General features: G+C 46.8%; 5 protein-coding genes across 5 annotated transcripts; 2 read left to right on the forward strand and 3 right to left on the reverse strand.

Moving 5' to 3' along the window:
• Window positions 1-387: 387 nt before the first annotated feature.
• On the forward strand, window positions 388-1,927 carry N7466_003627 (FAD-binding oxidoreductase; the record flags this gene model as incomplete). Its single annotated transcript, XM_057163024.1, has 3 exons — window positions 388-516; window positions 579-1,737; window positions 1,800-1,927. The coding sequence occupies 3 exons, from the start codon at window positions 388-390 to the stop codon at window positions 1,925-1,927; spliced, it is 1,416 nt and encodes a 471-aa protein (XP_057021705.1).
• A 279-nt stretch (window positions 1,928-2,206) lies between these two features.
• On the reverse strand, window positions 2,207-3,091 carry N7466_003628 (YoaK family protein; the record flags this gene model as incomplete). Its single annotated transcript, XM_057163025.1, has 3 exons — window positions 2,207-2,802; window positions 2,878-2,907; window positions 2,959-3,091. 3 exons carry the CDS (start codon window positions 3,089-3,091, stop codon window positions 2,207-2,209), a joined length of 759 nt encoding a protein of 252 aa, XP_057021706.1.
• A 2,940-nt stretch (window positions 3,092-6,031) lies between these two features.
• On the forward strand, window positions 6,032-7,125 carry N7466_003629 (isocitrate lyase/PEP mutase family protein; the record flags this gene model as incomplete). Its single annotated transcript, XM_057163026.1, has 3 exons — window positions 6,032-6,241; window positions 6,296-6,443; window positions 6,503-7,125. The coding sequence occupies 3 exons, from the start codon at window positions 6,032-6,034 to the stop codon at window positions 7,123-7,125; spliced, it is 981 nt and encodes a 326-aa protein (XP_057021707.1).
• A 1,852-nt stretch (window positions 7,126-8,977) lies between these two features.
• N7466_003630 (beta-N-acetylhexosaminidase) lies at window positions 8,978-11,151 on the reverse strand (the record flags this gene model as incomplete). The annotated part of the gene is made up of 2 exons (XM_057163027.1): window positions 8,978-10,106; window positions 10,178-11,151. The coding sequence occupies 2 exons, from the start codon at window positions 11,149-11,151 to the stop codon at window positions 8,978-8,980; spliced, it is 2,103 nt and encodes a 700-aa protein (XP_057021708.1).
• Window positions 11,152-11,533: 382 nt separating this feature from the next.
• Window positions 11,534-13,224, reverse strand: N7466_003631 (questin oxidase family protein; the record flags this gene model as incomplete). Its single annotated transcript, XM_057163028.1, has 5 exons — window positions 11,534-11,727; window positions 11,801-12,205; window positions 12,268-12,621; window positions 12,700-13,002; window positions 13,065-13,224. The coding sequence occupies 5 exons, from the start codon at window positions 13,222-13,224 to the stop codon at window positions 11,534-11,536; spliced, it is 1,416 nt and encodes a 471-aa protein (XP_057021709.1).
• Between the last annotated feature and the right edge of the window lie 658 nt (window positions 13,225-13,882).

The following is a 13,882-nucleotide window of genomic DNA, read 5'->3' on the forward strand; positions in this document are numbered from 1 at the left end:
TGATTGACTGAAGCTTGACCTCGGTGTCCACGGGCGTTACGCACATGTGGAAGTCCTTGCAAAGTATCTATATACAGAAATCCGTCACTTTCATTCCAATCGCTGATGGAGATACCTTAAGGCTAATCTTGGAGCATTTCCTTAATTACGCTGGATTTATTAGTTTGAAAATCAGGTAATAAATTCCGACGAGTTCAGAGTGCCAAGGCCCAATTAAATGTAGTATAATGAGTTTCGATTGTACAGCGCAGTGCGTTTTGACCCCGCGATGTCGATCCGTCTTATTCCCGTAAACCCCCACCCAGCATTGAGACATCGAAGGTCTTCGTATGCGCAGACTGAAAAATCAAGCAACGTTTAGGCCGTGAATTCATAACCATCTAAGCGATGAAGCTCAGCGATACATACATCCAGGCTCTTCGCAGTCAGCTCAAGACAGCTTGGGTCTTGACTCCGGAATCAGATGGTTACCAAGCCAGTCTCATCCGATGGTCGGAGACGGGAATTAAACTCGCGGTAAAATGACAAAAAGGGTGACACAGAAGTGACAGAGCCCAGTTTACTGACTTGGAGCACAGGGCGTTGTGGTTCAACCACTCGATTCTGCAGATATCGGCATCGCACTGTTGTGGGCACAGAAACATGGTATTGAAGTCGCCGTGAGGGGGGGTGGCCACTCCACTGCTGGAACCAGTTCAAGCAACGGTGGCCTAGTGATTGACCTTTCATGCATGAAAGATGTGACGGTCGATCCCGCCAGGAAGATAATCACTGCACAGGGGGGTGCGACGTGGAAAGAAGTCGATGAAGCGGGTGCAGCGCAAGGTCTGGCAACGGTTGGGGGCACTGTGAATCACACAGGAGTTGGAGGACTAACTCTGGGTGGTGGGTATGGATGGTTGAGTGGGCAATATGGTCTCACCATTGATAATCTTCTATCCGCCCGGGTGGTGCTGGCCGATGGTAAACTTGTGACTGCTTCTAAATCAGAGCACCCAGAGCTGTTTTGGGGACTTCGTGGAGCAGGCTACAACTTTGGCGTTGTGGTTGATTTCACTTACCAGGCATACGACCAAGCAGAAATGGTCTTCTCCGGCATTTTGGGATTTCCTCCAGATAAGCTCAACGGCGTCTTTGCTCAACTCAATGCTAGCCTCGCACATCCCGACTCCCGGTCTGGGGCAATGTGTTTTCTCGCCATGGATCCAAACGGCTCCGGTCCGATAATCATAGTCATCTGTTTCTACAATGGCAGTCAGGAAATGGGCACCGCACGCTTCGCAGGCCTCATTGACTTGAAGCCCGTTCTAAATAATTTGGATATGATTCCATATTCGATGGTGAATACCCTTCAAAACCCGCAGGCCACCTACGGCGACCGCAAATCCTTCAAGGGAATCTTTTATGAACCACCGATAGATCCTGGTTTTGTGCAAACAATATTCAAGGATTTTATAGACAAGATTCAGAGCGACAGCGATTTGATGCAATCCGCCATCATTCTCGAATTCATGGATATGCGAAAGATTTGTGAGATCCCCTTATCGGAAACAGCGCTTGCAAGTCGCAACTCGACTCAGAATGGAATCATCTGCCTCCGATGGACCGACCCTACCAAAGATGAGGAACACCGCGCTTGGGCTCGTCAGATCCAAGCTAAGTGGAAATCCGAACTGGATGTGAGGAGACAGGACCGCCACGAAGGCGAGGTACCACAGTATATCAATTATGCAGAGCGTAAGTCCTTGAAATAATAGCCATTGAAGATGAAATATGTTTCTTACCAGACTTTAACTTAGCGGGAGACTCGGTCGTTCCGAATATATACGGAGAGAATCTTCAACGTCTTCAAACCGTCAAAGCCACGTACGACCCGAAAAACGTGTTCCACAAGATGCATCCTATTCGCACCCTTGCAACCTACTAACTAAATAGGACATCATGTTTCTCTCGATAGCCGATTCCAGATTTGCATATCGCACTTCTTCTATCGGTCTTGTTTGCCCGGCAGTCAGAAGAGAATTTGGAGGCGACCGCTGCGACCGAGCTTGGGAGTTTGAATTTCATAAGTACCAGACAAAATCGCCCCAGCTTAGGGAAACAAGCCCTCTGGATATACACATGCATCTACCTACATACCTATTATTATCTGAATTCCAGGGCTCTCAAGCATTCCATGATCTATGTACATTGCACCCAGACGGGTCTATGCAGGTTTCTTTCTCTTCCAAAACCCCCAGGACAGTGCTACCGAGAACTTAATCGCCGATCCCAGCCAAAGTACTGGTGAAATTCTCCCTGTCGCTTTAGTGATCCAGCCCCCAATGATAGCCCCAACTAGAGTGAGAACAAACGCTGTGAGGCGCCGATCTCGCTTCTCATTACGCAGGAGGAATAGCTTTGGATCAGACATCAGATCACACAAGAGGCTTGTGATCACGACGGTGGGAATCTCATTATACCCCAAAGCTCGACTAGCGACGATCTGCCCTGCGGATTGAAAGCTGAGGAGAACAATTGGCACCTCTGAGTCCCACTTGGTGGTAGTTTGCGAGTCTCTTGAGCCCATGATGCTTGAGATAACACCGGCTTGTACCAGGGCGGCAGTGATCATGACTAGGATAGCTTGGATGAAGAACGACAGCATAAGGGATCCCCGCCTATGTGCTCCTGTCCACTGGTTGAGCCGAGCGAAGAAAAATGCTCCCAATACAAAGCATCCGATAGATGTCAATGAGCGAGCCCAACCGTATGGGCTGGAGTTTTGATTTGATGTGCCTAGTCCGACGAAAATTGTGTTTCCTACCGGGATCATCAGTATAACCACTGTGTGAAAGGCAGTCATGTTGTGAAAATAAAACAACCGATGTATCTTACCGGTTTGCATCGAGACAAATGTGGCGTAAGCTATTCAGGTCAGATTTTCTAAATCTATAATGTAGATTTGGTAGTTCTCACCATTGTAGATTGTACTGTCTATAAGACCAGAGGTCAAGCAACAGGTAAACAAAAGCAAGTCGGCATGTCGTGATACGACCTCTTCTTTCAAGAAGCGCGATATTTCTGCCACGCGACCTTTTTCTTGGTCCATCGAGGTAGCCAACGAGAGTAGGATTAGAAAAGTGCAGTTGAATTGAATAGGAGTTTCTTGCTCTTGTGTGTATGTATTTCTTTCTTTCGTTTTTTTTTTTTTTGGTGGTTTTAAGGGGGTGATTGAGGGAACGGATCCTGATACTTGGTCGCAACCATTTTGGTCTTATCACTCTTCCCCTCTCGCTTGGCTAGATACACCGTAATCCAAGACGCAAAATGCAAGCCAAGAATCACAACAAGGCGTCTTGTTCGGTAAATTGACGGCATGATGTGCAGCTGAGAACTAGCACTTGAGGTATATTGGCGCCAAGATGCTCGGCATGGCACAAATTCGTCCCGAATCACTCTTGGCCGGCTCCTGGGCATTGATCCCAAGGGAAAAAAGACCGCTCGGCATCAGCCACAAGCGCGTCAATATGTTACACTCTGAAAAGTACGTGGATATCCAGTGGTGGAGATATTCATTTCCATGATTCGTCGCTCATGGGACTAGATAATGATTGCGATGCGGGGGCAATCCCATGGATAAATTCATCGTTCTAACTTCTGAGTCCCGTGGATGGGGCTGAGTTTTCAGTCTTTGTGAAGCTCAGCCAGCGCATGATACCGTCTTCTATCTTGTATTGCTACTGGAACCGGTGAAGCGAAGGCATATTCAAGAAGGAAGAGTGTCCGAAATGGAGGAATTCAGTGGGCTGAAATTGTGCTTTTTCCAAGGGTTGGGCGTGTTGATGATCTCCCGAAAATGATGCTCCCGAGCGCTTGGCGAACAGGGGCGTTCTTCCTCCCCGAGTGAGACGGATTACGGATGCTATGAATCCTTCAGCTCCTGAAAGGCCGAATCTCTCCACTTAACAAGTTTCTGCACGGAGTCACTTGTCCGATCCGGTCCGACGCCACTTTGAGCCTTCCTCGGCGAGGGAAAAATTCCTTCATTTCACAAGATGCATCACTGTAAGTGATCCCTGTCCGTGTAAACCAGATGGGACAAAAGTTGGATGGTTGCATATTACAGACAGACTTGGTATCTTGCAGAACATGTACTGGGTCCATGCACGTAATCCTCCATTCAGCAACCCAGACCCTTTTCGCCTCGAGTGGGCCCAATTTTAACGGGCGCAGCTTTGGTCAACTGGTACCTTCGCAGTATTAGCTCAACAAGCTAGAACATCAACTTTCGTAGCCCACTAGAGTCTATACAATTGGCATGTATTTGAAGTTCGACAATTTGAGCTCTGTGAGTTTTGACCATATCATCTTCACACTTGGGCCGATTTCCCTCGGACATCTGGACATCTGGAAGCTGCACAGCTATTGATCAATTCCATATGTACGATTTCCAACAAAGGTGAGATATATCTATACGCACGTGTACATACATATATGTATCTGCATCGAATGTTTGGGGCCTGGTTTCTTCAAATGTTGGGGCCAAGCCCTTGAATTCCCATTTACTCTCACTTAGTCTGGCGCAGATTCACTTGGCGTACTTCAGCATTGTGACCTCTGCAGATCATATGCAGCCCTGAGAGATGAAAAAAATATGGAGCGCCGGGGGGAGGGGGGAGGGCTAAGCCAGGCAATCGAGGAGATTTGATGACAAGAGAATTGCTCCGATCTTTTCCTTATGCGGCCAGATACAACGCGCCCTTCAACGCTACTGTACGACATAGCGTCGTCCATTTGGCCTTCCATTCCTATACTTGCCTATGATCGTGCCTGCAATGTTTTTGAATCCGGACTTATCTGGCCTGATATCTATTTTCTGCTTGGCGCATCTGGCGCCGATGATGCACATCTATAATTTTGGCACAAAGTCTTTCCTCCCTCTTCCCGATTTGTGCACTGTATTCGGCAACCCCGATCTTGCAGACCATCCTATAACAGCGCACTTGGGATGTTCATGAAAGGGTGGGCATGGCATACGCGGACATTGATGACTACAGACTTTGTGCCTCGTCTTCACTACGGACTGTCGGCCTTTGAAGTATTCAATCCAGAGGTCGAATCTATTGTCAATTCTAAACATAGTCTCGACTCTCAAGTGCTATCTCTCTGCCCAAGTACGATTCCGTTTGTGGATTCAAATGTATATTAAAACTTCATTCGGGCAATCGGGGAATTTCCCACCTGCACACTATGCATCTAGGTAGACAAGTACTGCACACATGTGCATGCATACGCAGTCAAATCTTGGAACACTTGAAACATTGAAGCGACAAGAGCGAGCGGGCATATTCAATGATTAAAACGTTGAAGTTGTGTGAATCCCCTACCCATGCATTTAATATTTGAATGTCTGATTAATACTCATATGTACATGATAAGCCGAGCGATCCATAGACACCTAGCTAAGAGATGAATAATATTCAAAGTTCCAACATTGAATGACAGGCGAACCGGGCCTCATGTTGTCAGACTGATCAAACTTCGACATAGAGAGAGTGCACATTTCTTGGCAGTCACACGTATGCCCTATCAAGATCCCTGACCTTTGCATGGAATTTCTCTTTTTTTTTTTTTTTTGCAAAACGTGGTGGAGACAGATTACGAGTCACCACTACTTTGAGAAGTTTCTCCGACTTTCCATGTCAAAGACAGAGCATCAATTGTCTAGGTGCTTGTGGAGCCTGTGCTCATCAAGGTCATTCGGGTTCTCATGTCAAGTTGGTACGACCCAAGAATTACAGATAAAGCATGTCTGGTCTTGGCACATGGTGAAATGTTGCATCCCAAAAATACCAAGAACTGCCAATTGTCCGTGAATTGATGCTGGTCCTATTGATCTGGGGAGTATCGGACCCTAAATTCCGTTCCCTCGTGGGACGGCCTTGTCCGACGAGCGGAGTTGGAGGTATAAAAATGAGGTATTGCCTCGACTTTGTTCCATCTTCCCAACTTAGAATCAGTCTCACTTTCTAACATCTCGAAACTCATCATGACTATCACAATTACTGTTGAGAAGGATGGATTTTACGAAGTGAACGGCATGAGGCAGGAGCCCTCTGTCTCCCTCTATGTCATCCCTGCGGCATCCAAGTTACGTCGGATGCTTAAGGACACTAAGGATATGATCGTCTGTCCAGGTGTTTATGATGGTCTTTCTGCCCGCATTGCCATGGAGCTGGGCTTCAAGGGAATGTACATGGTAAATAATGAGTGTTGATCAAAACTGTTTCACGCGAGCTAATGGCAACTATAGACCGGTGCAGGAACGACAGCATCGCGACTTGGAATGGCAGATCTCGGATTGGCTCAGCTTCATGATATGAAAACCAATGCCGAGATGATTGCAAACCTCGACCCTTTTGGGGCACCTCTGATTGCAGACATGGACACAGGCTATGGAGGTAAGTCCATGAAATGATACAGGGACATGGCTTGCGATATGAAACTCACCAGAACTTAGGCCCTCTGATGGTTGCCAAGTCAGTTCAGCAGTATATTCAAGCTGGCGTTGCAGGCTTCCACATCGAAGACCAAATCTCAAACAAGCGCTGCGGTCACCTTGCAGGCAAGCGAGTGGTCTCTTTGGATGAATACCTGACAAGAATCCGGGCAGCCAAATTGACCAAAGATCGGCTGCACTCGGACATTGTACTGATTGCTCGAACCGACGCCCTACAACAACATGGATACGAAGAGTGTATAACTCGCCTGAAAGCAGCCCGCGATATCGGCGCTGATGTCGGGCTACTCGAGGGGTTCACATCAAGGGACCAAATGAAGCAAGCAGTCCAGGATCTTGCACCATGGCCACTCTTGCTCAACATGGTGGAGAATGGCGCCTCTCCCGTTGTGACGACCAAAGAGGCCGAGGAAATGGGATTCCGCATCATGATATTTTCTTTCGCGTCGATTGTGCCTGCATACATGGGAATTCGAGCAGCGTTTCTGCGTCTCAAGACCGAAGGAGTGGTTGGAACGCCAGAAGGTCTTGGACCAAAGAAGTTATTCGAAGTTTGTGGACTGATGGAATCAGTCAAGTTGGATACTGAGGCAGGCGGCGATGGTTTCGAGGATGGTGTCTGAACATGGATTTATCAACCATTTGAATCAGATTGCACAGCGTATGCTTAGCTAGACTTCGTATCCTCATACATGAACCGTATCTTCTTGTGAACCCGAGACTGCAATTATGCCTTTTCGTTACAGCCGTTTTGCGATTGGCCCCCATTGATAATAGGTCCACTGGTGATTTGAACTAGTCCACGGCGTACCAACGTGGGCTCTGAACCATCTGGCAACAACCTGTAGAGAATTGGCGAAAGGCCTTGCTCAACAATAGGCATGAAGTGGTCCTCTCCAGTGAGACTATTCATATACTCTGTTCGAAATGGCAATCCGGGAACGATCCACCAGAAATAAAATAAACCAATTTGACGCTCCAATCTGCTTTTCCAATCCACAAATCTCCAAAGCAAGGCTTTGAGCTCTTTTGTTCGCTCGGCGAAGCTGTTTGATATCGCATGGTGAGAATACTGAGCCTCAAATGATTGAACCATATGATCAAGGGTGACTTCGAGCTCGGGCTTTGCAAGTGCTAGTGCTGCTCTACTTGTACCAGAACGCCAATATCGGCCGACGTGCCTGGGGCCTTTATAGATTGGTTAGGAGATCGAATTGCGGCATTCCGTTATATGTAGGCAGCGGAGGGACGTACATATGTCGTGTACTTTTTCATCAAGCATTCGCAAAGCATGGTTCATGCCAGGATTGCCAGTACCAACCATGAAGCGACTTAATATAACATGAAAGATTCGATGTGATAAGTCTGCATATATGTTCCACCAAACTATTCGTGGTTGGTCAGATTCGATATCCGAATCTGTTGCTGGGCTGGATAGTTGTGAGGCTTCATAGTGATGTTTGATCCAATGCTCGAGACCTTGATATAGTTGATTTGTCTTTTGGTTTGCTTCCTCGTCGCTTAGATCCACCTGTATTAACCCTTCTTCAATTCTGTCTAGTTCTTTTCTGAGCTCACAATTTTGCTTCAACGCTGCGTCCGCTGAGTCAAGGGCGTCTTGTAGAAGTTCGGTCTGTTGGAGACACTTCGCATTAGAGAGTAATTCCGCCTCTCGCGACTCTTTCGCCGCCTTTTCATAATAGTCCAGCTTTTTTTCAAGCTGGCCATAGAGATTTGTAAATTTTCGATCTCCGCTATCATAATCGATCCACTGTCGTGGTCTATTATGGTTAAGCATGTTCGTAATTCCTCATCTTCATCCAGGCATGCGAGATGAGATACTCACCAGCGGATTTTGCAAGAGCTGGCGGTGTCAGTTCACCTATAAGTCTGTTTTCTTCACACTCCATTTTGTAAAAAAAGTTCACGACACAGAGTGGAATGAATGACGAACTCTCAATAGTCTCAGAGGTTGACCCTGCTGGGGTCACTTGGCATGAAAATTCTTCTTCGTCATTTGTGGTTTTCAAGTTTTCGATTTTCATTCTTTCAGAAATAGGGGGGAAAAATTGTGAAATAAGTAAACTGAATCACCAAGTTAGGAAATATAAAAGTTGAAATTGCATTTTTCATGTGCGTGTCTTTTTTTCTCCAACTGTCCCGCGGTGGCCGACGCTGTTTATGGCTCAAGGCAAGAATCAATGACGATCACAAAGTGTAATAGAACGCAAAAAAAAACTCATAGCGAGCTGAGCCTCCGTACAGCTCAAGGTTTCAAAATCAAGAAACAACATGTGGCTTGAAATGTTTGAGAAACGGAGCGCTTGTTCAAAATCTCAGCTTTCTAGATAAATCCGAAACCATGAAGATCGTAGGTGATCTGGAAAAAATCCAATGAAAGAAAAAATGAAAAAAAAAAAAAAAAAGAAAGGAAAGGAAGGGTAGGAAGACAAGAACTGTTAAGGAAATGTACCTTCAAGTTTCATACAAATCCATCTTCCGTAGCCCAGTGCCCAGAACACAGTCCAGTGGTGCAACAAATGCCATCTGGCTCCATGAGAAAGCTTGGTTTTTGCCACCATACACAAACACCTCGAAACGACCCACAAACTGTCCATCAATCCACACGCGGCTGCCTTCAAACTGATTGGTTTTTATCGTGATTTGAGCATTATAAGCAACATTCACAATATCGTGTGAGGATGTTGTACTATTCGCCCAGATCCGCCCCAGCGCAGTAGGATCAAAGCCATCGGTCTCTGCGACGGACCGAAGAGGATATGGCCATCCATCTGCAGAAAATACCAGTTGGCCATCAGCGGAAAGGGATAGAACAGCGTCATCGGATTGTAGAGAGAAAGGACCACTGATCTCCAGTTCCAATGTGTAATTCATTCCTTTACTTCCCAGACCTATCTGGTGATGCTGAGCATCGGACCATGAGAAGAGGCCCCTTGGTTGACTGCCAATCTTTCGATCAAGGCTCTGAGACACTGCATTGGCCGTGAGAATGGAGATAGAGTCATCGAGGGTGGATTGATCCAAAAGGGGCCCACGGGATCCTGACCATGCGCGGGATGCGACAACAGGAATGCCGTTTCGAACAGCATAGAACGCCTCCAGTTGTGTCGTCGCATCAGGCCCGTTATCGTTCCATGCGGCGAGGATGGCGCCGCGAACGGCATTTTTGACAGGCTGATCCGTCGTGTTGACAGGATTAAAGAGATCTGGTGTCCACTGCCAGCCTTTCACATCACCAAAATTCAACAACCGATCGTTGTCGAAAAACTGAGGATACGGCGCTGGTGTGATGGGGACATGATTGTTTTTCAACGAAAGGTATGCCCACCAATCTTCGGAATTAATGATCTGGTATCCATTTTCGGCCAGTGCGACCGGGTCTGACTGTCCATATTGCCAGTGCTGGATGGTAATATTCCGGTTGATTGACAACGCACTGGGCTCATACGTTCCCCAAATGCGGATTTTCTTACCATGAGTCTCATATATGAAGTCGGACATCTCGTTGACAAAATTCACATACTCATCGGCAAAGGCGGAAGCGTATTCGTCTGCTCCAATGTGTACAACCTTGGAAAGGCACCTGGAGATGCAAATAATGAGTTGAAAGATCTTTTTATGTGTTGCTCATTATCGCGACCAGACCAAACTTACCAAGGCAAAAACTCCGACCAGATAGACTTGACCAGAGGCAGGGTCTCAGGATGTGTCAAGTTAAGAAGATCCTTACTCTCCAAAGCAAGCTCGGGCTTCCATTTCGTGACTGACAAACAGTGGCCGGGGCTCTCAATTTCGAGAATAACAGTCACTCCTCGCTGCGCGCAGTGTTGTTGAAATTCGACAAACTCCGACCGAGATAGTGTCTCATTCACTCGTTGCACCAAAGGTGCTAGCTCAGGGTTTTCTGGTCTCAAGGAAAACTGTGAATAGACGTCTTCCCAGGTCACGTTGGGGCCTCGAGTGAGAGGATAGTTATCTGTCGCATGATAGTGAAACTCGGAAAGTTTGAAAAATGATGCGTAAGTGCAAAGATCCTTCAAATAATCCAAAGAATACCACTTGCGTCCTGCATCAAGCATCATCCCGCGCGTCGGGTAGGCGGGTGTATCGGTAATACGGCCGGGGAAAAGGGTAGCGTGTGGATGGAGTATGATCTGTTGAAGCAACGACCGTGTTCCCCACCACATCCCTCGTGCCCCTGAGCCGTAGATGAATACACGGCCACTCTCAACCACGAGTTCGTACCCCTCCTCTGTCGCCGTGCCATCCTCGTATGTAAAATCCTCGGGAGTATCTGAACGCCCAAGGAAAATTCCAGAGGCAGCGATCGGGAGTTTCTTGACCGTTTGGTAGCTCCAAGACACATCGGTCAGTTCTTCAAGATCATCACGAAATGTTTGCGCGAACTGCTCAACAGACGGAGGAATCAAAGTAAGCCCGTCTTGGTCGGTCCATGACGCAAAGTCATCCTGGACATAGATAACCCGGTCAACCGTTGCCAATGAGAAGCCCTTCTCCGCGCTGGAGATCTGATCAATCTGCACTGGGGTGAATTCGACTGGTGGAAGAGCTTGTAAAGCCGCAACAGTCAGTGTAAGCGCAGCAAGGGGGAGAGTGTGCCAGATCATCGTGGTACGACATTGCAGATCTTTGAGGGAACAGGAAGTTTCGACTTTAAAAGACTGAAGCAAGGGGCACAGTCCCTTGCATAATGCCTTGGATCGTCAATGGACAATGGCAGCGTTACATTCTTGATGGAAAAGAGCGGCGATTATTTTGCGAGAGATAACATTAGAACGCGGGATGAAGCCCGATTGTGGGGAGAAGTTGGAAAACCAGCGCACGGTTGCACTAAGAGAGGGAGAGAGAGAGAGAGAAAGAGAGAGAGAGAGAGAGGGAGAAAAACACACTACTAACTAGTACAAACTCGCTCATGTGTCTTCCCTTTCTCTCTCTCTTTATAATCTTTTTTGCGAGTGGAATACAGTATAACCAATCCCGACCATTATTTCAAAGATGGGAAGTATTGAACTTGCGTGCTGGCACATGGAACCAAGACTCCTCAAACCCCACATGGCGCGGCCAGCGGGCAGTAACCCGCTGGATCTCAGTGGGCAAAATACGAGGATACCCATACTTGGCACATATCATCTCAGTCTCCTGATCGGCGGATTCCAGGTTAAATCGTTCCGCAGAATCCATCACTAACAACAAAGATTAGTAACCATTATGCATTATGGAAAATGGCAAATCCAAAGCAATACTGTCTTCACCTACCCATATGTGCAATCTGAAGAAACTCCGCCTCACTCTTGAGCATGAAGTGGGGCTTTGCAGCAAATTTTCTGCTAATCAGTTCAGCCGTAGCAATGCCGCGAATGAATTTGACCAAATGGCCGTCGTCCTTGTAATCGCAGGCCCGTCGGAAGATCTCCGACCACCCCGAGGGAAGTCGCGGCTGGTAAGTGGCCAACTCGTTAATTAAGGCCGGCGCGCCACATTGGCAGTAGAGCATGAGATCTGCACGACCTTTCCATTCTAACAATCGACCTTTCATTTCAGGGCTAATCCAAGATACGTGGTTGAAAACCGGCCAAAGAGACCCAGCTGTGATAGAATGCATCAGGAAAAAATCAAATCGGATTTGTTTCTCAGGCCGCTGAGCAAGAGATGTCCAGTATACTGTGAGTGAGTTGTTGTTAGAGCTTGAAGGAAAATAAGACAAGTGAATGGTGGTTTCTTACAGGTAGCATTAAGAGACTCGGCGGTTTTCTCCTCTAGTTCTTGCGGTTGAACCTTCCACGCGCCCATTAGGCTCAGGAATTCTACTCTCGCATTCACCAACAAGCCGTCTTGAATTTGCGACACGCCATGTGTATAGTCCATGGCCTTGCGAAGTTTTTCACTCCCATGGATCTCTCTCTGGAGATCAATTAAGCTCTTGGTGGTGGAGGAATGTCGATCGACTTTCTCGACTTGATCTAAAATTTGACCAAAGGACGAGTCGTGGATAGCTGTCAAAGCAAGAGCCTCGGCCACTACCAGTGGCTGTTCAAATTCGATCGCGTATGCTAGATGAATAGGAGAGTGAAGGAATCCTGGAAGAATCATCATGTCAATACTATAATATAATTTATTTTGCGAATACCCCAAGGGCAGAAATTTATTTAACTGACCGCTGAAGAAGCGTTGCAGCATGTCTTCGGCTCTTTCGTCGCCTTTGAAGAGATGTTCATGAACGGTTCGCGGAACTCCATGATGAGAAATCTCTTTTTGAAAGTATGCAAAGTAGTCATCGTAATACTTACCTTTCCCCAAGAATAATTTGAACTTCTCTGGATCGGAGATATCCGATACGCGACGAGCATCAGGTGGACGAGTCGGCCTTTGAGAGCTGACGGCCAGTTCATAAGCCTGTGAAAGCTGTCTTTCAGTGCCTCCTAGCGAGAGAATGGCTAACAAATGGTGAAGAATGTGATCTGGCAAATATTTTCAGTCAACACTTGTTTGACTTGATGAAAAATGATATAGACTTCCATACTGTGTAAGCCTAGGTTGTGAATATAGATATGATAGTTGTTGTGGTTCATATTCAACAGCTCTGTCACTCTTTTTATGCTGTCGGTCCCAAGAGGACGTGTTTCAAAGACCCCTGTGGAGTCGGCATATGTCTTTATATCGATCTTCTGATGGGTCCCCATGTTGAAAAGTCGTTGGCTTGAGAGATGTGCGTCCCGTGCTATGTCTGTAGAAAAGCATCTCAGCTTGTGTTATATCATGTCATCGAGAGGGGCAAGAGGACAAATGTCAAGGAATGACATCTGGGCATTTTTTTTTTACCGAACTGCCGAGTTAAAATCCCCGCATTATGCACGAGCAAAAGAATATGCCGATAGGACGGTCGGGCCTTTGCCACGTACTCATCCGGTGGAACTTCAAATGTTGGAGGTACCGGGCTCAGTAGAGACAGGGATTGGCGTTCTTTTCCCAAGGCACATGCATGAATCAACCGATGGAAGAGTAGAAAATGAGGATAGGGGTGGTGGTTCGAGTTGCCGATTATAGCTCTAAAGATTTGGGATTCGCCTTCACAACTAGAAGATGATACAATGAAAAATCTTTAATAAATCTTTGATACATATAATTATTGACATTCAAATTTCATTCGGTGTGAACATTTAATGTTAAATCACAGCCGATCATCAAATCTTCTACCGAAGGCGAAGCCGTCCAGTCGACACTGCACATGTGCCCGGATCTTTCAATGTTACTGAAACCCATATAGAGTATCGCACTCCATGGAGCTTTATATACCTAGCGACTCAACTTCAGCCATGTATCAATAGTCGTTCAATACTG

The sequence above is a fragment of the Penicillium verhagenii genome (genome assembly GCF_028828195.1).
Source record: "Penicillium verhagenii strain IBT 33310 chromosome Unknown utg000005l_segment0_segment0, whole genome shotgun sequence".
Taxonomy (NCBI): domain Eukaryota; kingdom Fungi; phylum Ascomycota; class Eurotiomycetes; order Eurotiales; family Aspergillaceae; genus Penicillium; species Penicillium verhagenii.